Raw genomic sequence first — 25,433 nt, 5'->3', positions numbered from 1 at the left:
ACTCACATTCCCTGTGTACATAGTGTGTTTATACCTCATTACAGGCACACTGTGCAGTCACATTACACACATCACACCCCTATTACTTCTCACATTCCCTGTGTACATAGTGTGTTTATACCTCATTACAGGCACACTGTGCAGTCACATTACACATCACACCCCTATTACTTCTCACATTCCCCGTGTACATAGCGTGTTTATACCTCATTACAGGCACACTGTGCAGTCACATTACACATCACACCCCTATTACTGCTCACATTCCCTGTGTACATAGTGTGTTTATACCTCATTACAGGTACACTGTGCAGTCACATTACACATCACACCCCTATTACTCCTCACATTCCCTGTGTACATAGTGTGTTTATACCTCATTACAGGCACACTGTGCAGTCACATTACACATCACACCCCTATTACTGCTCACATTCCCTGTGTACATAGTGTGTTTATACCTCATTACAGGTACACTGTGCAGTCACATTACACATCACACCCCTATTACTACTCACATTCCCTGTGTACATAGTGTGTTTATACCTCATTACAGGCACACTGTGCAGTCACATTACACACATCACACCCCTATTACTTCTCACATTCCCTGTGTACATAGTGTGTTTATACCTCATTACAGACACACTGTGCAGTCACATTACACACATCACACCCCTATTACTCCTCACATTCCCTGTGTACATAGTGTGTTTATACCTCATTACAGGCACACTGTGCAGTCACATTACACACATCACACCCCTATTACTCCTCACATTCCCTGTGTACATAGTGTGTTTATACCTCATTACAGGCACACTGTGCAGTCACATTACACACATCACACCCCTATTACTCCTCACATTCCCTGTGTACATGGTGTGTTTATACCTCATTACAGGCACACTGTGCAGTCACATTACACACATCACACCCCTATTACTTCTCACATTCCCTGTGTACATAGTGTGTTATACCTCATTACAGGCACACTGTGCAGTCACATTACACATCACACCCCTATTACTCCTCACATTCCCCGTGTACATAGTGTGTTTATACCACATTACAGGCACACTGTGCAGTCACATTACACACATCACACCCTATTACTTCTCACATTCCCTGTGTACATAGTGTGTTATACCTCATTACAGGCACACTGTGCAGTCACATTACACATCACACCCCTATTACTCCTCACATTCCCCGTGTACATAGTGTGTTTATACCACATTACAGGCACACTGTGCAGTCACATTACACACATCACACCCCTATTACTCCTCACATTCCCTGTGTACATAGTGTGTTTATACCTCATTACAGGCACACTGTGCAGTCACATTACACACATCACACCCCTATTACTTCTCACATTCCCTGTGTACATAGTGTGTTATACCTCATTACAGGCACACTGTGCAGTCACATTACACATCACACCCCTATTACTCCTCACATTCCCTGTGTACATAGTGTGTTTATACCACATTACAGGCACACTGTGCAGTCACATTACACACATCACACCCTATTACTTCTCACATTCCCTGTGTACATAGTGTGTTTATACCTCATTACAGGCACACTGTGCAGTCACATTACACACGTCACACCCTTATTACTCCTCACATTCCCTGTGTATATAGTGTGTTTATACCTCATTACAGGCACACTGTGCAGTCACATTACACACATCACACCCCTATTACTCCTCACATTCCCTGTGTACATAGTGTGTTTATACCTCATTACAGGCACACTGTGCAGTCACATTACACATCACATCCCTATTACTTCTCACATTCCCTGTGTACATAGTGTGTTTATACCTCATTACAGGCACACTGTGCAGTCACATTATACACATCACTCCCCTATTACTGCTCACATTCCCTGTGTACATAGTGTGTATACCTCATTACAGGCACACTATGCAGTCACATTACACACATCACACCCCTATTACTCCTCACATTCCCTGTGTACATAGTGTGTTTATACCTCATTACAGGCACACCGTGCAGTACATTACACATCACACCCCTATTACTCCTCACATTCCCTGTGTACATAGTGTGTTTATACCTCATTACAGGCACACTGTGCAGTCACATTACACACATCACACCCCTATTACTCCTCACATTCCCTGTGTACATAGTGTGTTTATACCTCATTACAGGCACACTGTGCAGTCACATTACACACATCAAACCCCTATTACTTCTCACATTCCCTGTGTACATAGTGTGTTTATACCTCATTACAGGCACACTGTGCAGTCACATTACACACATCACACCCCTATTACTCCTCACATTCCTTGTGTACATAGTGTGTTTATACCACATTACAGGCACACTGTGCAGCCACATTACACACATCACACCCCTATTACTCCTCACATTCCCTGTGTACATAGTGTGTTTATACCTCATTACAGGCACACTGTGCAGTCACATTACACACATCACACCCTATTACTTCTCACATTCCCTGTGTACATAGTGTGTTTATACCTCATTACAGGCACACTGTGCAGCCACATTACACACATCACACCCCTATTACTCCTCACATTCCCTGTGTACATAGTGTGTGTATACCTCATTACAGGCACACTGTGCAGTCACATTACACACATCACACCCCTATTACTCCTCACATTCCCTGTGTACATAGTGTGTTTATACCTCATTACAGGCACACTGTGCAGTCACATTACACACATCACTCCCCTATTACTCCTCACATTCCCTGTGTACATAGTGTGTGTATACCTCATTACAGGCACACTGTGCAGTCACATTACACACATCACACCCCTATTACTTCTCACATTCCCTGTGTACATAGTGTGTTTATACCCCATTACAGGCACACTGTGCAGTCACATTACACATCACACCCCTATTACTCCTCACATTCCCTGTGTACATAGTGTGTTTATACCTCATTACAGGCACACTGTGCAGCCACATTACACACATCACACCCCTATTACTCCTCACATTCCCTGTGTACATAGTGTGTTTATACCTCATTACAGGCACTGTGCAGTCACATTACACATCACACCCCTATTACTCCTCACATTCCCTGTGTACATAGTGTGTTTATACCCCATTACAGGCACACTGTGCAGTCACATTACACATCACACCCCTATTACTGCTCACATTCCCTGTGTACATAGTGTGTTTATACCTCATTACAGGCACACTGTGCAGCCACATTACACACCTCACACCCCTATTACTTCTCACATTCCCTGTGTACATAGTGTGTTTATACCTCATTACAGGCACACTGTGCAGTCACATTACACACATCACACCCCTATTACTGCTCACATTCCCTGTGTACATAGTGTGTTTATACCTCATTACAGGCACACTGTGCAGTCACATTACACACATCACACCCCTATTACTCCTCACATTCCCTGTGTACATAGTGTGTTTATACCTCATTACAGGCACACTGTGCAGTCACATTACACACATCACACCCCTATTACTCCTCACATTCCCTGTGTACATATTGTGTTTATACCTCATTACTGGCACACCGTGCAGTCACATTACACACATCACACCCCTATTACTGCTCACATTTCCTGTGTACATAGTGTGTTTATACCTCATTACAGGCACACTGTGCAGTCACATTACACACATCACACCCCTATTACTCCTCACATTCCCCGTGTACATAGTGTGTTTATACCTCATTACAGGCACACTGTGCAGTCACATTACACATCACACCCCTATTACTTCTCACATTCCCTGTGTACATAGTGTGTTTATACCTCATTACAGGCACACTGTGCAGTCACATTACACATCACACCCCTATTACTCCTCACATTCCCTGTGTACATAGTGTGATTATACCTCATTACAGGCACACTGTGCAGCCACATTACACACAGATTGGTCACATCTGCCTACCAGAATTTGCAGGATCTAAACTATCCACCTGCCTTCCTGCCCATCCTTTGGGCGGGGCTGCATGGGTGGTCCCCCCTGGACACAGGCCATATGTGGTTGGTGAACCAGCCATGTGCTCTCGCTCCCCCCTCCATGGGGGCCAGTTACGGCACTACCGGGCAGTGTATGCCTTGTGCAGGATACAGTTGTGTTTCTTTCTTCCTGGGGGTGTTGTGGTGGCAGGAGGGGGGCGGGGTGCGGATGGGCTTGCCCAGCAGTGGCAGAGTCTGGGGTGCTTGTCTGCGCCCTGCCTACCCCCCCTCCTCCCCTTCACCCCACTGTTGGTGTGTTCGCTCCCAGGACATGCAATCTGCACCACAGGTAGGTAAATTCGCAAGGTAGGGAATCTATCCTTTGGGGGGGGGGGCAGCACAGGTGGCCCCCCTGGGCACAGGCCATGTCTGGGGGGTGTGCTGGCCATGCTCTCTCGCTCCCCCCTCCCATGGGGGGCAGTTGCGGTGCTCCCGGGCAGTGGATGCCTTGTGGGGGTGTCTGCACTGCCCTTCATTCTTGGGGGTACAAGGAGGCCTACATGCAGCACCCCTGTTGAGATGCAATGTATACTGCGTGGGCCAACTCCTGCAGGAAGGCAGGTTGATAGTTTAGATCCTGCAAATTCTGGTAGGCGAATGCAACATGCCAACGCTTTGCCATTTTAATTAATCAGCAGACTTGAGGCAGCCAGTATTTAAGTCAGGAGTTGACAGGTCTGAGCACACATCCCTTGTTCTTGTGCAGCATAAAGTTTTTACCCTTACTCTAACCTCAGACTATTACAGTTACTCAATATTGAATCTGATCGGATGTCTGTGGCTGAAAGACATTATAAAGCTATGAGCCCTTTTTGGGGCGTCTGAGGAAGCAGTGTGTGGCAACGAAACGTGTGTCAGCCATTCCTTCTGAGTTACTACAGGGGATTGTAGCTTCCAGTACTTCTGTTTATAAGATGTGTCTTACTGTTTGATGAAATGGAGCGTGTGATAAATAACAATATGTTTACTACCCCTGTAGTTATAGCCAGAAATCTTTGTTGTTGTTTACAGTTGCTATAAGAAGAAGATATAACCGTAAATTCTTCAATGACCTGAGTATTTTTTAATCTTATACTGTGCAATTACACACACAGTGCTACGGCTTGTAATAATCTGATTATAGTCTCTGTACCTTAATCTACACAGATTGGTCACAGTACTGGTGACTTAGTGTTACTGGTCTGTAATAAGCTGATAATGGTCACTGTACATTACTGTACATAGATTGGTCACAGTAGGGGTGACTTAGTGTTACCAGCCTCTAATAAGCTGATAATGGTCACTGTACATTACTGTGCACAGATTGGTCACAGTAGGGGTTACTTAGTGTTACTGTCCTGTAATAAGCTGATAATGGTCACTGTACATTACTGTACACAGATTGGTCACAGTAGGGGTGACTTAGTGTTACTGTCCTGTAATAAGCTGATAATGGTCACTGTACATTACTGTACACAGATTGGTCACAGTAGGGGTGACTTAGTGTTACCAGCCTCTAATAAGCTGATAATGGTCACTGTACATTACTGTGCACAGATTGGTCACAGTAGGGGTTACTTAGTGTTACTGGCCTGTAATAAGCTGATAATGGTCACTGTACATTACTGTGCACAGATTGGTCACAGTAGGGGTTACTTAGTGTTACTGGCCTGTAATAAGCTGATAATGGTCACTGTACATTACTGTACACAGATTGGTCACAGTAGGGGGTGACTTAGTGTTACCGGCCTGTAATAAGCTGATAATGGTCACTGTACATTACTGTACACAGATTGGTCACAGTAGGGGTGACTTAGTGTTACCAGCCTGTAATAAGCTGATAATGGTCACTGTACATTACTGTGCACAGATTGGTCACAGTAGGGGTTACTTAGTGTTACAGGCCTGTAATAAGCTGATAATGGTCACTGTACATTACTGTACACAGATTGGTCACAGTAGGGGGTGACTTAGTGTTACCGGCCTATAATAAGCTGATAATGGTCACTGTACATTACTGTACACAGATTGGTCACAGTAGGGGGTGACTTAGTGTTACCGGCCTGTAATAAGCTGATAATGGTCACTGTACATTACTGTACACAGATTGGTCACAGTAGGGGTGACTTAGTGTTACCGGCCTGTAATAAGCTGATAATGGTCACTGTACATTACTGTACACAGATTGGTCACAGTAGGGGTGACTTAGTGTTACTGGCCTGTAATAAGCTGATAATGGTCATTGTACATTACTGTACACAGATTGGTCACAGTAGGGGGTGACTTAGTGTTACCGGCCTGTAATAAGCTGATAATGGTCACTGTACATTACTGTACACAGATTGGTCACAGTAGGGGTGACTTAGTGTTACCGGCCTGTAATAAGCTGATAATGGTCACTGTACATTACTGTACACAGATTGGTCACAGTAGGGGTGACTTAGTGTTGCTGGCCTGTAATAAGCTGATAATGGTCACTGTACATTACTGTACACAGATTGGTCACAGTAGGGGTGACTTAGTGTTACTGTCCTGTAATAAGCTGATAATGGTCACTGTACATTACTGTACACAGATTGGTCACAGTAGGGGTGACTTAGTGTTACCGGCCTGTAATAAGCTGATAATGGTCACTGTACATTACTGTACACAGATTGGTCACAGTAGGGGTAACTTAGTGTTACTGGTCTGTAATTAGCTGATAATAGTCACTGTACATTACTGCACACAGATTGGTCACAGTAGGAGTGACTTAGTGTTACTGTCCTGTAATAAGCTGATAATGGTCACTGTACATTACTGTACACAGATTGGTCACAGTAGGGGTGACTTAGTGTTACTGGCCTGTAATAAGCTGATAATGGTCACTGTACATTACTGTACACAGATTGGTCACAGTAGGGGTGACGTAGTGTTACCGGTCTGTAATTAGCTGATAATAGTCACTGTACATTACTGTACACAGATTGGTCACAGTAGGGGTGACTTAGTGTTACCGGCCTGTAATAAGCTGATAATGGTCACAGTACATTACTGTACACAGATTGGCCACAGTAGGGGTAACTTAGTGTTACTGGTCTGTAATTAGCTGATAATAGTCACTGTACATTACTGCACACAGATTGGTCACAGTAGGAGTGACTTAGTGTTACTGTCCTGTAATAAGCTGATAATGGTCACTGTACATTACTGTACACAGATTGGTCACAGTAGGGGTGACTTAGTGTTACTGGCCTGTAATAAGCTGATAATGGTCACTGTACATTACTGTACACAGATTGGTCACAGTAGGGGTGACGTAGTGTTACCGGTCTGTAATTAGCTGATAATAGTCACTGTACATTACTGTACACAGATTGGTCACAGTAGGGGTGACTTAGTGTTACCGGCCTGTAATAAGCTGATAATGGTCATTGTACATTACTGTACACAGATTGGTCACAGTAGGGGTGACTTAGTGTTACCGGCCTGTAATAAGCTGATAATGGTCACTATACATTACTGTACACAGATTGGTCACAGTAAGGGTGACTTAGTCTTACCAGCCTGTAATAAGCTGATAATGGTCACTGTACATTACTGTACACAGATTGGTCACAGTAGGGGTGACTTAGTGTTACAGGCCTGTAATAAGCTGATAATGGTCATTGTACATTACTGTACACAGATTGGTCACAGTAGGGGGTGACTTAGTGTTACCGGCCTGTAATAAGCTGATAATGGTCACTGTACATTACTGTACACAGATTGGTCACAGTAGGGGTGACTTAGTGTTGCTGGCCTGTAATAAGCTGATAATGGTCACTGTACATTACTGTACACAGATTGGTCACAGTAGGGGTGACTTAGTGTTACTGTCCTGTAATAAGCTGATAATGGTCACTGTACATTACTGTACACAGATTGGTAACAGTAGGGGGTGACTTAGTGTTACTGGCCTGTAATAAGCTGATAATGGTCACTGTACATTACTGTACACAGATTGGTCACAGTAGGGATGACTTAGTGTTACTGGCCTGTAATAAGCTGATAATGGTCACTGTACATTACTGTACACAGATTGGTCACAGTAGGAGTGACGTAGTGTTACCGGTCTGTAATTAGCTGATAATAGTCACTGTACATTACTGTACACAGATTGGTCACAGTAGGGGTGACTTAGTGTTACTGTCCTGTAATAAGCTGATAATGGTCACTGTACATTACTGCACACAGATTGGTCACAGTAGGGGTGACGTAGTGTTACCGGTCTGTAATTAGTTGATAATAGTCACTGTACATTACTGTACACAGATTGGTCACAGTAGGGGTGACTTAGTGTTAGTGGCCTGTAATAAGCTGATAATGGTCACTGTACATTACTGTACACAGATTGGCCACAGTAGGGATGACTTAGTGTTACCGTCCTGTAATAAGCTGATAATGGTCACTGTACATTACTGTACACAGATTGGTCACAGTAGGGGTGACTTAGTGTTACTGACCTGTAATAAGCTGATAATGGTCACTGTACATTACTGCACACAGATTGGTCACAGTAGGGAGTGACGTAGTGTTACCGGTCTGTAATTAGCTGATAATAGTCACTGTACATTACTGTACACAGATTGGTCACAGTAGGGGTGACATAGAGTTACTGGCCTGTAATAAGCTGATAATGGTCACTGTACATTACTGTACACAGATTGATCACAGTAGGGGGTGACTTAATGTTACTGGCCTGTAATAAGCTGATAATGGTCACTGTACATTACTGTACACAGATTGGCCACAGTACTGGTGACTTAGTGTTACCGGCCTGTAATAAGCTGATAATGGTCACTGTACATTACTGTACACAGATTGGTCACAGTAGGGGGTGACTTAGTGTTACCGGCCTGTAATAAGCTGATAATGGTCACTGTACATTACTGTACACAGATTGGTCACAGTAAGGGTGACTTAGTCTTACCAGCCTGTAATAAGCTGATAATGGTCACTGTACATTACTGTACACAGATTGGTCACAGTAGGGGTGACTTAGTGTTACCGGCCTGTAATAAGCTGATAATGGTCACTGTACATTACTGTACACAGATTGGTCACAGTAGGGGTGACTTAGTGTTACTGTCCTGTAATAAGCTGATAATGGTCACTGTACATTGCTGTACACAGATTGGTCACAGTAGGGCTAGACTTATGTATAGGAGTATATATGTATGTATGTATATCCAGCTACAGCAGTATTAGTGGTTTGGGATCTCTGACATAAATGGATCATTCCTCCACCTCGCAGCTCCTATAATTTAGTGTTGTGTAACGTCACAATATCTTTATTTGCACAATTGGGGACAAGAGAGAGATAAAGGGACATTACAAGCGGCATATGAGTGACACGAGGATACAATGGTAATAAGAATGTGTAAGTGACACCACATTGCTCTACAAACATAACACAGATCTCTTGCTAGAAGTAGTGTTGGGCGAACAGTGTTCGCCACTGTTCGGGTTGTGCAGAACATCACCCTGTTCGGGTGATGTTCGAGTTCGGCCATATGGCCGAACTAAGAGCGCATGGCCGAACGTTACCCGAACGTTCGGCTAGCGCTGTGATTGGCCGAACGGGTCACGTGTAGTGTTGGGCGAACATCTAGATGTTCGGGTTCGGGCCGAACATGGCCGCGATGTTCGGGTGTTCGAGCCGAACTCCGAACATAATGGAAGTCAATGGGGACCCGAACTTTCGTGCTTTGTAAAGCCTCCTTACATGCTACATACCCCAAATTTACAGGGTATGTGCACATTGGGAGTGGGTACAAGAGGGGGAAAAAATTTGCAAAAAGCGCTTATAGTTTTTGAGAAAATCGATTTTAAAGTTTCAAAGTGAAAACTGCCTTTTAAATGCGGGAAATGTCTGTTTTCTTTGCACAGGTAACATGCTTTTTGTCGACATGCAGTCATAAATGTACAACCCAACAACCCATTGACTTCCATTATGTTCGGAGTTCGGCTCGAACACACGAACATCGCGGCCATGTTCGGCCTGTTCGGCCCGAACATCTAGATGTTTCGCCCAACACTAGCTATAAGTACATAGAGGTCTGTTGTCACAGGAGTAACACATTGCTGCCATTGTCTTATCAAGCTCTGCAATTTACTGCTTTCCAGGTGTGGCCAATGCTTTATGTGTAGGGAGGGTCAATGACATGCAAGTAACGCTGAGATGGTGCAAATTGTATGCTAATTATATGCAAAGTTATGCAGCTGCTGCATCTGGTCCATTTCCACTCTGCATGAACTTTGCACCAACTTGGAATTATCAGCAGCTCACTGACCCTCCCTAATGATAATTGCTCCTCCCCTCAGAATTCTCTAACAGGAAGTGATGATGTTTCTCTATTTGCAGCGCGGAGTCCCGGCATCAGGAACCTCTCAGAGACTCGTCTCTCTGTATCCACAGACTGTACAACGGATGATGATGTCACTGGACAAGAGTCTCCTGCAGATATCCTGGTGACCCCAAATATTCCCCCAGACTCCCCTCACCTGTCTAGCCCTGAGGGGCCTCATACCCAGCACAGCTCTCCCCCTGCTGGAGGGTCTCATTACTGTTCCACGTGTGGGAAATGTTTTATGGGGAAATCACAGCTTGTTAATCATGAGAAAACTCACGCTACTGGGAATTATTCATGTGCTAAGTGTGAGAAATGTTTTGTATGGAAATCATATCTTGTCAGACACGAGAGAACTCACACTGGTGAAAAGCCCTATTCATGTGCTGAGTGTGGGAAATGTTTTGTACAAAAATCATACCTTGCCAAACATGACAGATCTCACACTGGTGAGAAGCCCTATCCATGTGCTGAGTGTGGGAAATGTTTTGCACAGAAATCATACCTTGTCATGCATGAAAAATATCACACTGGTGAGAAGCCCTATTCATGTGCTGAGTGTGGGAAATGTTTCGGACGGAAATCAGAGGTTCGTATTCATGAGAGAACTCACACTGGTGAGAATCCCTATTCATGTGCTGAGTGTGGGAAATGGTTTGGACGGAAATCACATCTTGTCATACATGAGAGATCTCACACTGGTGAGAAGCCATATTCATGTTCTGAGTGTGGAAAATGTTTTAGAGATACATCATATCTTGTGAAACATGAGAAAATTCATACTGGTGAGAAGCCCTATTCATGTGCTGAGTGTGGGAAATCTTTTGCACAGAAATCATACCTTGTCATGCATGAAAGATCTCACACTGGTGTGAAGCGCTATTCATGTGCTGAGTGTGGGAAATGCTTTGGACGGAAATCAGAGGTTCGTATTCATGAGAGATCTCACACTGGTGAGAAGCCTTATTTATGTGCTGAGTGTGGGAAATGGTTTGGACGGAAATCACTGCTTGTCATACATGAGAGATCTCACACTGGTGAGATGCCCTATTCATGTTCTGAGTGTGGAAAATGTTTTAGACATACATCACATCTTGTGAAACATGAGAAAATTCATACTGGTGAGAAGCCCTATTCATGTGCTGAGTGTGGGAAATGTTTTGGGCAAAAATCACATCTCATCAGACATGAGAGATCTCACACTGGTGAAAAGCCCTATTTATGTGCTGAGTGTGGGAAAAGTTTTGCACGGAAAACACATCTTGATAAGCATAAGAGATCTCACACTGGAGAGAAACCCTATTCATGTGCTGAGTGTGGGAAATGTTTTGTACAGCAATCAGGGCTTGCTATCCATGAGAGAACTCACACTGGAGAGAAGCCATATTCATGTGCTGAGTGTGGGAAATGTTTTGTACAAAAATCATACCTTGTCATACATGAGAGAATTCACACAGGAGAGAAGCCATATTCATGTGATGAGTGTGGGAAATGTTTTACACACAAAACACAGTTTGTAAGTCATGAGAGATCTCACACTGTCGGGAAACCCTATTCATGTGCTGAGTGTGGGAAATGTTTTGTACGGAAATCACATCTTATCATGCATGAGAGATCTCACACTGGTGAGAAGCTCTATAACTGCACTGAGTGTGGGAAATGTTTTGGAAGGAAATCACATCTTACCAGACATGAGAGATCTCACACTGGTGGTAAGTAAGGGTCAGTGATAGCTTTGCCTCCAGTGAACCTGAAGTGGCCACAGCACACTGCTCTCCATCTCCCCAGCATAGCAGGCAGTAGGGGGGGGGGGGGTGCAGCAGCCAATAACAGGCTTCCTCAGTTCCGCTTATCCCTCTCTCATCACTGGGGAGAAGCTCTATTACTGCACTGAGTGTGGGAAATGGTTTGGTCATCAGTGTTCCTATTATCTCTTGCTAGAGGCACATGGCAGCATATTTACCCAGAATCCAGAGGACTCTCTCATTGTTATGATCGCTTCTGCAGCGTTTACTGCTGACTGCAGTGGTATTGCAAACCAAGCAGTTCTGATGTCATTACATGCATTTGCTTGCATAGTTTGGTTTGCACTTAAACTAGTTGCTGATTCCATCTGCAGTCACTCTGAAGTTAATGACAGTTTAATATGCTTTTGTGTAAACAAACATTGTCTGCTGAAGTGGAGGGGCGGTCCCTTTCCTGCAGGCTGCATATCATTGTCTGCCTTTTCCTGCTATCAGCCTGTGATTAATTACCATTCACTTGTGTGGGAGTCTGCAGGTCTGCTCCCATTGGATGACCTCAGTATAAAGAACTGCTTCCTGCAATGCCTCATGGGCTACCATAGTCTCAGACTCTATCTGTTACTCTGCTCGTGCCCCACCTCGTTCCTGGTCCGTGTGGACTGCGCTGACTCCTGCGAAGGGGTCAGCGAGTCCTCCTAGTTCTGCTCTTGTTCTAGAAGTTGCTACTTGCTTGTCTTGTGTCATATATTGGTTCATCGCCAATATATACGCATACTTGCGCATTTTGTTATTTTCCTTGTATTCGTGTTACGTTAATATATCAGTGTCGCTGATATATACGTACATGAACTGTTTATTTCCTGTGTTCAGTTAGTCAGTTTTCCAGCACGTTTTGGTAGTTTGCGCGTACCGTGAACACCCGTGCTGAGCTAGTTATCCTGTTCCTGGTTCTGTTTGTGGATTGCGTTCATCTCTGCGAAGAGATAGCGAATCCTTCTGAGTCCTGTTCCCTGTATTACTCCAGTCTTAGTCAGCGTTCCTGCTTATGTCATATATCGGTTCATTGCCGATATATACATATGTTAGTCAGACCTTACAAAGAGTTTCATTGATAGCTGTAATTGTAATACGCTAGGAAAACATACTTATTGTATATTTATCTGTGTTACGTTCATCTGTCTCGATCCTGCTATTTTCTGACTATCCTGTCCTGTCTTTGTGAGGCACGCCATCGCCGCATCGCATTGGCTGTCTCATTCCAGTCTGTCTGGTTTTGGACGCTTGCTGTCGCTAAGTAGCCGCTAGCTAGCAAGCGTTCATTCTGTCTACTTGTTCTGATCTCCTCAGTCCTGGTTTATGCGCTCAGCGCTACTTGCGCTGAGACGTTATTACGAAAGTGTTGTTTGTGGCTATTCGGATCTGCACCGGCTCTGTGCACCACAATCTCCTATTAGAGTCAGTCCTCTCCTCCACTAAACTGGGGATATCCTGATCCCTTGTGCTGGTGTGTGTACCTCCTTCACGTCAGCTTATGTGTTGTATGCTGACTGTGGAGATTACACCTCCAAGCTTAACATTCTGATAGCCCCTTTACCAATCCCCATTGTGGGGGGGGTTCCCAGCAAAAATGACACTGTTTGTTATGGTTCCTGTTCCTTTAAGAAATTTGAGAAGCTCAATTCTGAAACAGAAAATGAGTTTTTTTCTGAATGTACCAGGTTCCTGGCCAATCCCGAGCTCCAGGCTACTCCTGTTTCAACGTGGGCCCCCCAGCTAGTTTATGTTTTATTTAAGGGAAATTTGTTCCAGTGGGCCTACGATGTCTTGGATCATACCAATTTAAAAGAAAGACCACTGGAATTTCTAGCGTTTGTGATCCATAACTGGCTGCGCAAAACCGATTTGCCTAGCCCTTTTGATAAGCTCCTGGCAGCTTGTCAATCAGCTGCTCCTTCTACTGCCTACAAAAATAATCAGCAAGCAGATAATTGTTCTGATAACTTTTCTTCTGCTAAGGCAGCAGGGTCTAAAGCCAAACATAAACGCTCCAAAAGAAAAGCGTTACAATCAGCGGAGTCGTTGCCCTTGGCGACTGCGCATCAGATCTGTAATGAGACTCCGCCAGTAGCAGATAATGAAATTCAGTCACCATTCAGGGGAGTCAAATGGACCTATGAAACTACTAATGAACTTTCATTGCTAGCCAGGGAAAATAAACGTTCTTGTTTAAATGAATTATCTGAATATGATTATGAAGATATATTACAGAGTATTGAACAGATCAATTTATTCGTGCAGCAAGGGAAATTTGCATACACTACAGTTCAACACTTGCTACAGGTATTGGAGATCCTTAGGAATAAGAAATCGGCCAATCACCTGCTAAATAACCCAATGTATGTTTCTGCCACTAACACATTTGCAAACTATGATCAGCCGGAATGCTCAGCTGTTAAATATGCATGGGATCCTCCATTTGAGAAAGGAGATATGGAAGCCCTGGTCTATGAATGGAAGAAAGATGCAAGTTCATTTTGTCAGTTTTACAGTGTAAAGAGTGAATTAGTATTGAATGCATGCATTAAGTCTGCCTATAACCTAATAAAAACTGGTGTGTGTGGGTATGACTTTGTGGCTCCATTGATCGATGTGTGGAGAATGATTCTGGACGATTTTTATGCGATTCAATCAGTTGATACCAGGGAAGACACACTGTCAAGTGGAGATTGTTCCACTTCCTCAGTTCCTGAGGACTCGCCTGCTTCAGCACCTTTGGCTGATTCAGCGAGTGATTCAGAGCTCCTTTTGTGTGAAATTGAAGTTCCTGTAATTCCACCCTGTACCATGGATAACTCAGTGTTACTTCCCAGTAAGACAGAAATTACTAATACTTCCTTAATCTTGCCATGCACAAATTTCTCAGCAGAGGACCCAGAGGTCCTGCTGACTTCTGAGTCCAGCTTAGCCAGTACTCATGAGTCTTTGTTCAGTGAAACAGACACCAGAAAAATCTTGCCTGTCTCTGCAAACACTTCTGCAGAAATTACCTGTGTTAATAAAGTTCAATTCCTGTCTGATCCAGCAGATGCCAATAGATGCACTACATCAGTTTCTGAGTCCCAGCAATCCTGTCCAGAAATCTCAGAACCCCAGCATCTGAATTTTCCAATTTCACAATTGAATGGTGATTTAGATGCGCAAACATTGTGTTTTGATCTTCCTGTTTCTACACCTCACTCTAGTCTCATGAATAGCTCAGAGCGTCTGCTATGTGAGTCCGAAATCGCAGAATTATTACCTTGTTCAGAAAATGTTCCAGTGAACTTGCCCTGTACCATGAATTGTGCAGTAGATCTCTCCAATGAAACTCAGGTCACAGAATCATTATGCTGTCCAGCAGGTGCTTCCATGGTTTTGCCCTGCAGTGTGGACTGTTCGGTGATCCTGTCCAGTGAAGCTGTGGTCACAGAGTCTTATGCTTCACCCAGTACTTTGGATACTTCAAACCCTCTAGCAGAACAGCCTGAGGCACTGCTTACCTCAGTTGGTGTTACAGTAATATTCACTTGTCTAGCAGCTGTTTTGGAATTACAGTCTGCTTTAATAAAACTTGATGAATTTCTGCCCAGCGAAGCAGAAGCCATTGAAATATTGTCCTCGTCAGCAAGTGTGTTAGATACCTTGCCCTGTACACAGTCTGATTTAACCAATGTTGTTGAGTCCCTCTCCAGTGTTGTAACAGCCGAGGAACTCCAGCCCTGTCCTCTGAATGTTTCAAAAGTCTTGCCCTGTAACATGGATAATTCTGACTCGCTGGAAAAAATAATAGAAATCTCAGAATTTCAGTCCGCGTTAATGAGTGTTTCTGAAACCCAGCCCTGTATCCTGGAAAATTCTGGTTCTCTGGCCGGTGTGGCAGAAGTTCCTGAATCCCCTTCCTGTCCAGTGAGTTACTCAGTTTTGCCTAGTTCAGTGGGGATTGCTGCACTATTGACTTGTTTTGCAGCCCTTCATGAGCTCCAATCCAGTGTATTTGATGAGTCTCTGTCTAGTCCAGAAGAAGTTATGGGAACCCTGTCTAGTTCGGTGCATACATCAGAAGATTTGTCCTGTCTTGTAAATGCCCCTGAACATGATTTGTTAATAACCTTGCTGGAATCAGAGACATCTAAGTCTGATCCTGCATTTTTTAGTGAGAATCCAGTAACTGTGAAGTCTAGTCATGATGATTTTTTTTTGCCCAGTCCTGGTTTCGGTCCTACCTTGGCTGACTTTGAGGTTTGCAGTTCCTTGACATGCCCAGAAGTCTCTCTTGTGCCGGTGTGCCCAGATGTGCTTCGTATGCCAGAGTGCCCAAGTGTGTCTGTGTTGGCGTGCTCACACGCTTCCCTAGTGGAGACATGTTCTGATGTTGCCGGTTGGCCTGCATGCCCGGAGATGGTTCTGGTCCCTAAAAACCCTGATCTTGATGTTTGTCCTTGTGATCCTGACTCTAGAGTTGTCCTGGGTTCCATAGGGGTTCTTGATAGTTCTCCATGTGAGCCTAAGGGGCGTTCTGACCTGTGGGGATCTCTTTGGAGCTTCCAAGTGTTCTGGGAGATCTCTGAGGAAACTTATCCTGGTACCTTGGACTGGTTCAACGGTGGGTTTTGTGTTGGTGGGGACAGTTCCGGTGGGCATTGCAAAGGCTTTGGCGTTTTTGGACAGTCCCGGGAAGGCGGTGGGTATCGCTCAGAGAGTTTCTGGGGGCTTTTCTCTGGAAGTCGTGGTTCTGATGGGTATCACACTGAGGCTTGTAGTGCTGACGGGCATGGTTCGGTAGGTTCTGGTTCCAATTGGTCTAGTTTTGGTGAGACTGATTCGGGAATTTGGTTTTGTCGGACGGATCCGACCTTCATGAATTTTCAGTCAGATCAGTTTGCTGGATTTCCCACTTCTGATTTTTTGGTTTGGGTGGTTCAGGAGAAATATGTCAGTTTTCATAGGCGTCCAGAGGCCGCGTTTAAGGGAGGGGGTACTGTTATGATCGCTTTTGCAGCGTTTACTGCTGACTGCAGTGGTATTGCAAACCAAGCAGTTCTGATGTCATTACATGCATTTGCTTGCATAGTTTGGTTTGCACTTAAACTAGTTGCTGATTCCATCTGCAGTCGCTCTGAAGTTAATGACAGTTTAATATGCTTTTGTGTAAACAAACATTGTCTGCTGCAGTGGAGGGGCGGTCCCTTTCCTGCAGGCTGCATATCATTGTCTGCCTTTTCCTGCTATCAGCCTGTGATTAATTACCATTCACTTGTGTGGGAATCTGCAGGTCTGCTCCCATTGGATGACCTCAGTATAAAGAACTGCTTCCTGCAATGCCTCATGGGCTACCATAGTCTCAGATTGTATCTGTTACTCTGCTCGTGCCCCACCTCGTTCCTGGTCCGTGTGGACTGCGCTGACTCCTGCGAAGGGGTCAGCGAGTCCTCCTAGTTCTGCTCTGGTTCTAGAAGTTGCTACTTGCTTGTCTTGTGTCATATATTGGTTCATCGCCAATATATACGCATACTTGCGCATTTTGTTATTTTTCCTTGTATTCGTGTTACGTTAATATATCAGTGTCGCTGATATATACGTACACGAACTGTTTATTTCCTGTGTTCAGTTAGTCAGTTTTCCAGCACGTTTTGGTAGTTTGCGCGTACCGTGAACACCCGTGCTGAGCTAGTTATCCTGTTCCTGGTTCTGTTTGTGGATTGCGTTCATCTCTGCGAAGAGATAGCGAATCCTTCTGAGTCCTGTCCCCTGTATTACTCCAGCCCTAGTCAGCGTTCCTGCTTATGTCATATATCGGTTCATTGCCGATATATACATATGTTAGTCAGACCTTACGAAGAGTTTCATTGATAGCTGTAATTGTAATACGCTAGGAAAACATACTTATTGTATATTTATCTGTGTTACGTTCATCTGTCTCGATCCTGCTATTTTCTGACTATCCTGTCCTGTCTTTGTGAGGCACGCCATCGCCGCAACGCATTGGCTGTCTCATTCCAGTCTGTCTGGTTTTGGACGCTTGCTGTCGCTAAGTAGCCGCTAGCTAGCAAGCGTTCATTCTGTCTACCTGTCCTGATCTCCTCAGTCCTGGTTTATGCGCTCAGCGCTACTTTGCGCTGAGACGTTATTACGAAAGTGTTTGTGGCTGTTCAGATCTGCACCGGCTCTGTGCACCACAATCTCCTATTGGAGTCAGTCCTCTCCTCCACTAAACTGGGGATATCCTGATCCCTTGTGCTGGTGTGTGTACCTCCTTCACGTCAGCTTATGTGTTGTATGCTGACTGTGGAGATTACACCTCCAAGCTTAACACTCATGCTGATCAGTACACCTGTTGACTTGATTAAAACAGCTGTTCCCAATCAGGGTAATTGGGATGCTTTAGAACAGCTTGGTCTATTTGGACTGGTATAATAGAACTTTGGATTTTCCCGCAGACAGTGACAGTTTGTGAAGGGTAGGAATAATTTTGGACTGGACACTTTTTACTGAAATGTAAATAAAAGCTGAGAAATGTGTTTCCCACAATATTGCCTCTTGTACGTCGTCTTATTATCCTTTGGGAGACACTTCTGTCGTTTCCCATCAAAACATTGCTTGCTGGTTGAATAAAAGTAACTGTAAGTGGCAATTTGCCAGGGGATGAATAATTATGGGCAGCACTGTTTATAATATACAGATTTTCTCCCCAGGGTTTTTTTCCAGCCGGGTGGCATGAAAAAGTAGCCGGGTGGGGTGTGAGGGGGAATGCAGGACAAGTACAAGTCTGCTTACAGCATAGGAGGGGGAGGAGGAGAGACGGGCCGATGTATCTGCTAGGCACACACAATGCAATCTTCTAACAGATTTACTGTCAGATCGACTATTTCCAACATGATCAATCTGATTTTCATTCGATTTTCCGGTCACTTCTATGGGAAATCGAGCAGAAATTTGATCAGAAATCAGATCAGACATGTTGGAAATAGTCAATCTGACAGTAAATCTGTCAGAAAATTGCATCATGTGTACCATGTATTAGGGATAATTTCTTTCAGATTACAGAGCTCAGGTCCATGTAAAGCAGACCAGCACTCAGTGCCTCCTCTCTCCTATAAAACATAAGCAACAACATAATAAACTTTAAAGAAAAACATTTCATTGTTACACCCAATACAAATGCTACAATTATTCTGCACTGTTTCCACCTACTGCTTTCAAGGAAGCAGACATATTTTTATCCTCTTGTGCTTTCAAATGAGTTTATCTGCCATGGCAGTCAGCTGACACAGGGGAGAAAGAAAATTACAAATTGTGATCACACAAGAGGGGTAATTAGACAGGCCAGACTCCTGTGTTCATGCAGTGTGATTGCTGGAGGGGGAGGGGAGCACTACAGACAGGATGCCAACTGGGGGGGAGACACAGCAGGGGAGCAGAGGAGAGAGGAGTGCACAGGAGGCTGCCTGGGGAACACCCTGTACTACTCCATCCTCTGTCCCTCAAACTAAACCAGAAATACCCTGTCACTGTACATGCTGTGTACTGCTCTGTCCCCCCCCCCCCAACTAAACCGGAAACACCCTGTCACTGTACATTCCGAGTACTGCTCTGCCCCCCCCCCCAACTAAACTGGAAACACCCTGTCACTGTACATGTAGTGTACTGATCTGTCCTCTGCCCCCCCCCCACCCACCAACTAAACCGGAAGCACACTGTCACTGTACATGTAGTGTACTGCTCTGTCCTCTGTCCCCCCCCCAACTAAACCGGAAACACCCTGTCACTGTACATGCCGTGTACTGCTCTTCCCCCCCCCCCAACTAAACCGGAAACACCCTGTCACTGTACATGCTGTGTACTGCTCTGTCCCCCCCCCCCAACTAAACCGGAAACACCCTGTCACTGTACATTGTCAGGTCTCGAGGGGGCCTACGTCTATTCTTTTAGGTTAGGCCAATCGCCTCAAGTTGACTAGTGGATTCCGGATCCACAAGTAGGCCGCAGGCTTGAAAGAAAGTCACACAGAGACCCTTCTTACTCCAACAGCCAGATGTGAGTGTGTGTCTTGTCTGTTCACTTATTACCTCTTTATACAACTTGGAAAAGTAAAAAAAAAAACATTTCATAACAAGTTAATCCATTACTCTGACATGTAGTTCCACCACTTATCCTACCAGCACATTCTAGAAACACCCATAATCATTGTTATCTATATCAAACTGTGGCACTATAAGGGACTATTGTCTCTTATCTGTTTAATTGTCAATTAAAGTGGGGACACAAACATTCCAACATTCCTACTGTGCTGCTACTGGAGAGAACACATCTATCTCATTATTGAGTGAATCCTATAGCTATATAATAGATTTATACAAAAGTATATCAAAGTATATTAAGGACACCTTCACATTTCCTCCCTTTTGGCAATAACATTGCCACATATATTACACAAATTAATGATCAATTAATAAAAATGAAATGTTACAGAATGAGAATAAGTCTTACTAACCTAAATCTCTCTCTAACCTGCCTAGTCTCCTATCAGAACCTAGCGACATGTCGCTGACTACCCTCCTATTACCCAGGAATATATAGAACAATATTCCAGGATAGCCAATTAGCATCCAGGTAAAAAGCCCTGATATCAGACAGCTACTGTCGCGTGATTTTCCTACTCCTGGGTGGTTATTTCATCATAGGAGTTTCTTCTTTGAACTAGATATAGGTGAGCTTCAGATGTGCGAGTGCACCTGCTAATGAAACACATAATGAGTCTATAGAATAGGTAAATCATCAACACTGTGAGCAAGAACATAACCAAATATGCACCAATTTGTCTAAAGAAACTTCCAATCAAACCAAATATGCTACCTATGCTGATTCCACCCGTCGTTCCCTATCTCCCTAGCTTGGTGTTGCAGTTCCTTTACCTTCTGTAGATGATTGTGTACCATATCACCGTTATCGTCTATCCAGGAACAGCAGTCTTCCCCTATAACAATGCACATTCCCCCTGAAGCGGCTAGTAGGTCATCTAAAGCTAGTTTCTCTTGTAAGGCCAGTTTGCGGGTCTGAGCTATTGCCACAGTGTTTGCTGTAATTGCTGCAATTGTTTCATTGAACATCTGATCAATTAACCCAGAGTAATTGTTTAACCTTAACATCATTTCAGTTCCCCAACCTGTCCAGGTTGGAAAGAAAGCCCAAGCATAATCATCCATTTGAAACAAATCCCTTTTGTATAACTTATGATGAGTCGGTCCTCTGCTCCTCCATCCTCGTCTGGTATACTGGTGCCTCTGCCAGTGACAGATACAAACTACAGAGGGTCATCAGAACAGCGGAGAAAATAATGGGGAAGCCCCTCCCCCCACTGGAGCTCATTCACAACTCCAGGTTGGGGTCCAGAGCAAAGAAGATAGCCAACGATTCATCACATCCAGGTCATCGCTTCTTTACATGGCTACCATCGGGCCGGAGGTTTCGTGCTATCCACACCAAAACAACGAGGCACAGAGACACTTTCTTCCCCACAGCAGTGAGACTCTTAAACTCCAACTAAGCCCCCTCCCCCAAGGATGCATCTTTCTAGATGCTGAGCCCGTGTTACTGAGAGTGTTATTCTTACTTTAAAAGTCTGTCCTTTGTCCTCCATTGTTACTTATCTTTTTCTTTTTGCACTGTTATTGTTATTGCTACCATGGAAATGTCTGTCTTTCTCTCGCACTGTCCTTTTCTCATTGTATTTTTTGCTTGCTGCAGCAACATATCTTCTACTGTCCGTGTGTCACCGAAATTCAATGTATTGCCAACTTGTGCCTGTTTTGTTGCTAAAACCAATTCCGGGCATGACCCAGTCGTGCTTGGCGAAATATAAGGATTCCGATTCTGATGAGGCAACAAGTATTTCTTTGCAGTTAGAGCCTTGTCATCTACCACTGCTAGTGCTAACGTAGCAACAGTACATTGGCCAAAACTACCTCTAGGTAACCATGCATAAGCCCATCTTCCACAGACAAAATAATAAGGTGGCTGTAATGTGATAATACCTCATGAAAACATTTCCTCTGAAACATTTGCATGTGCCCCTGCTCCTATCATAGCAAGCTCTATTCCTAGCAAGTTTGCACATTCTGGGATTCGGATAGCATCTTGAACAGTAAAATCACATAAAGTTTTGTTAACACCTTGATCTGAAGGATAATTCATATACCCAGTGTGACCTCCTAGTAGCATAAGTAAAGCTATACCCAGAGACCATGCATCAGTACCTATATCACTTACATTTATATTTTTTCAGGTCATTGAAAAATTATATGTGGCGTTATCACAATATGAGCTGGGCAATCTGCCTAAGGACACTGGTGGCTGCTCGAGGGACCTACTAATGTCTATGCATACAGTGGGTTTTGCATTGGGCATGGGTTTTAGTACGGGAGTTCTCCAAACAGCTCTAGCCCTCTCTGCAGAATGATTTCTACCTATAATTTCCTTGCTAACTAATACATCTCGAGTTATGGGAATGGCTATTAATGGTATACCCTTTGAATCCTTTGGTCTCATACCGCATACCCAACACTTAGTTTTGTTGTCAGCTTGTGCCACTCTTTTCTGCAGAGTCATATAAAGATTTGGTTCTTCCTCGTAGGAATCTTGAGCCTGAAACACACTGACAAAATACACAAACACCACAATATATAAGCCTGTCAGATTAACCATCTTTGTCTTTAGTCACTTTCTTACAATGACTGACGTGTGTCCAGGTAGTGAATCCCTCAAGTTTTACTGCTGTAGTTGTCACAAGAAGAACTTGATATAGACCGTGATATCTGGCTTCCAGGGATTTTCTGTTAAACTGTTTCACCACAACATAATCCCTTGGCTTAAAGAGAAACTCCGACCAATAATTGAACTTTATCCCAATCAGTAGCTGATACCCCCTTTTACATGAGAAATCTATTGCATTTCACAAACAGACCATCAGGGGGTGCTGTATGACTGATTTTGTGCTGAAACCCCTCCCACAAGAAGCTCTGGGACCGCGGTACTCTGGGCAAACTGCCACAATGTAACAATGTTCACAGACAGGAATTAGCTGTTTACAGCTGTCTCTAACAGCCAAAACAGCTAGCAGCAGCTACATAACCTGCCCACATTAAAAATGTCACCATGTAATAAATGTCAGAATGTAAATCAGGGAGAGGAAAGATTTTACAATGAGCAAACACTGACTAAATCATTTATACATAATTATTGTAAAAATGAAGCACTTTTTTAATTACATTATTTTCACTGGAGTTCCTCTTTAAGCTTGTGAGTATCTTGTACACAATTGGGGTCTGGAATGGAATCATATATGCTTTTATGAGTTTCAGTTAAATGATTCTGTAGGGAAATGACATAGTCAGCTAAGTTTGAATGAAAGGACTGTAGCTGCTGAGGTAGATATATTTTTGTGCGTGGTACCTGTCCAAACAAAATTTCATAAGGACTCAACCCAAGTCTGTGTTTCATTGGAGCAGTTCTGATGCTGTACAGAACCACAGGTAGACACTCTGTCCGCGGCTTACCAGTTTCTTCACACATTTTCCCTAGCTTTGTCTTAATTGTACCATTTAATCTTTCTACCTTACCACTACTTTGTGGATGATAGGGCGTATGGAAAGCCTGTTTGATTCCCATTGCTTGCATTATTTCCTGTACCACTTGTCCTGTAAAATGGGAACCTTGATCACTGTCAATTACCTCTGGTAATGAATACCTGTATATTACCTCTGACATCTTCTTAAACTTCTTAAAGAGGATCTGTAACCTCAAAAAATCCCCTGGGGGGTACTCACCTCGGGTGGGGGAAGCCTCCGGATCCTAATGGGGCTTCCCACGCTGTCCTCTGTCCCAGGGGGGTCTCGCTGCAGCCCTCCGTGCAGCCGTGACGTAATATTTACCTTCCTGGCTCCTGCGCAGGCGCTCTGACGGCTGTCGGCTCCGAACTACACGGAAATACCCGATCGCCGTCGGGTCTGCTCTACTGCGCAGGCGCAAGTTTCCGGCGCCTGCGCAGTAGAGCGGACCCGACTGAGATCGGGTATTTCCGTGTAGTTCGGAGCGGAAAGCAGCCACAGCGCCACCGCTGGAGCCAGCAAAGGTAAATATTGAAATTACAGTCGGGCCTGTCGCCGGCTGTTCAGAGGGCTGCAGCGAGATCCCCGTGGGACAGAGGACGGCGTGGGAAGCCTCATTAGGATCCGGAGGCTTCCCCCACCCGAGGTGAGTACCCCCCAGGGGATCTTTTTGAGGTTACAGAGTCTCTTTAATGACTGTTTTCGCATTTGCTTTGGCCACTGGCCAGCACTCAGGCCAACCTGAAAAGACATCAACACAAACCAAAGCATATTCCTACACCCCTACCTTTGGTAGCTGTATGAAATCAATTTGCAACCTCTGAAACGGGTACTCTGGCCTAGGCATATGTCTTTGTCTCACCTTGACCATTTGTCCAGCATTATGGCGCATGCAGATCTCACAATTAGCTGAGACTCGGGCAGCAATAGAGCTGAACCCCGGAGCTATCCAGTGTTTACCTACCAGAGAAACCATATTGTTTTTACCCAGGTGCGTAGGCCCATGTATCATAGTAGCCATCATCGATCACAGTGATCTAGGAAGGCAATACACAGTTCCTGCCCGCCATATACCATCATCTTCCTGTTTAGCTCCTTTGCTTACCCATTCAGCTTTGTGACTGGCTGCCTCCTGCCTCTGGAGGGTTCTGAGTATCTCCACATCCACTGGAACGGCTGGAATCTCTGAGACTCTGAACAGGGTAGCTTCTGCTAGAGGAGCGAGGGCTGCGGTTTTGGCAGCAGCATCAGCTCTGCGATTTCCTTTTGCTTCTTTTGACTGCTCTCTGGTGTGTGCCTGCACTTTTAATATGGCTACCCTGGACGGCAACTGGAGAGCTTTGAAAAATTCATTTACCAAATCAGCATTTTTAATTGGTTTACCTGCAGCTGTCATAAAGTTCCTGGACCTCCAAATCGGACCATAGTCATGTGATATAGCAAACCCATCTTTTTGTTCTGGACTAAGAGGGTATTGATGCACTCGTGGCAAAACAGCACCAGGTTTCAACTTAATGGAGACAGGTGGAACATCAAGCTTCCCTACGTCCTATTTTCCTTTGGCCCACAAGTGGGAGGGCACTGCCTCCAGCTCAGGGGCCAGAGGTTCCTCTCCTTCCTCTTCACCTGGAAATTGAACAAAAGCAGACATAAGATTTAA

At 44.3% G+C, this 25,433-nt stretch overlaps 1 protein-coding gene across 1 annotated transcript in view; it reads left to right on the top strand.

Annotated features, from left to right (window-relative positions):
• LOC137537310 (uncharacterized) overlaps nt 1–12,191 on the top strand; it is a 166,106-nt gene extending 153,915 nt beyond the window's left edge. Inside the window, exon 11 of the mRNA XM_068259384.1 lies at nt 11,312–12,191. Within this exon, the coding sequence (XP_068115485.1) occupies nt 11,312–12,106 (795 nt within the window). The 3' untranslated portion in view covers nt 12,107–12,191. The remainder of the gene's footprint in view (nt 1–11,311) is intronic.
• The last annotated feature ends 13,242 nt before the right edge of the window (nt 12,192–25,433 follow it).

The sequence above is a fragment of the Hyperolius riggenbachi genome, chromosome 10 (assembly GCF_040937935.1).
Source record: "Hyperolius riggenbachi isolate aHypRig1 chromosome 10, aHypRig1.pri, whole genome shotgun sequence".
In the NCBI taxonomy this organism is placed as follows: domain Eukaryota; kingdom Metazoa; phylum Chordata; class Amphibia; order Anura; family Hyperoliidae; genus Hyperolius; species Hyperolius riggenbachi.
The sequence above is the reverse complement of the archived record's forward strand: the minus strand, read 5'-3'. Positions and strand labels throughout refer to the sequence as shown.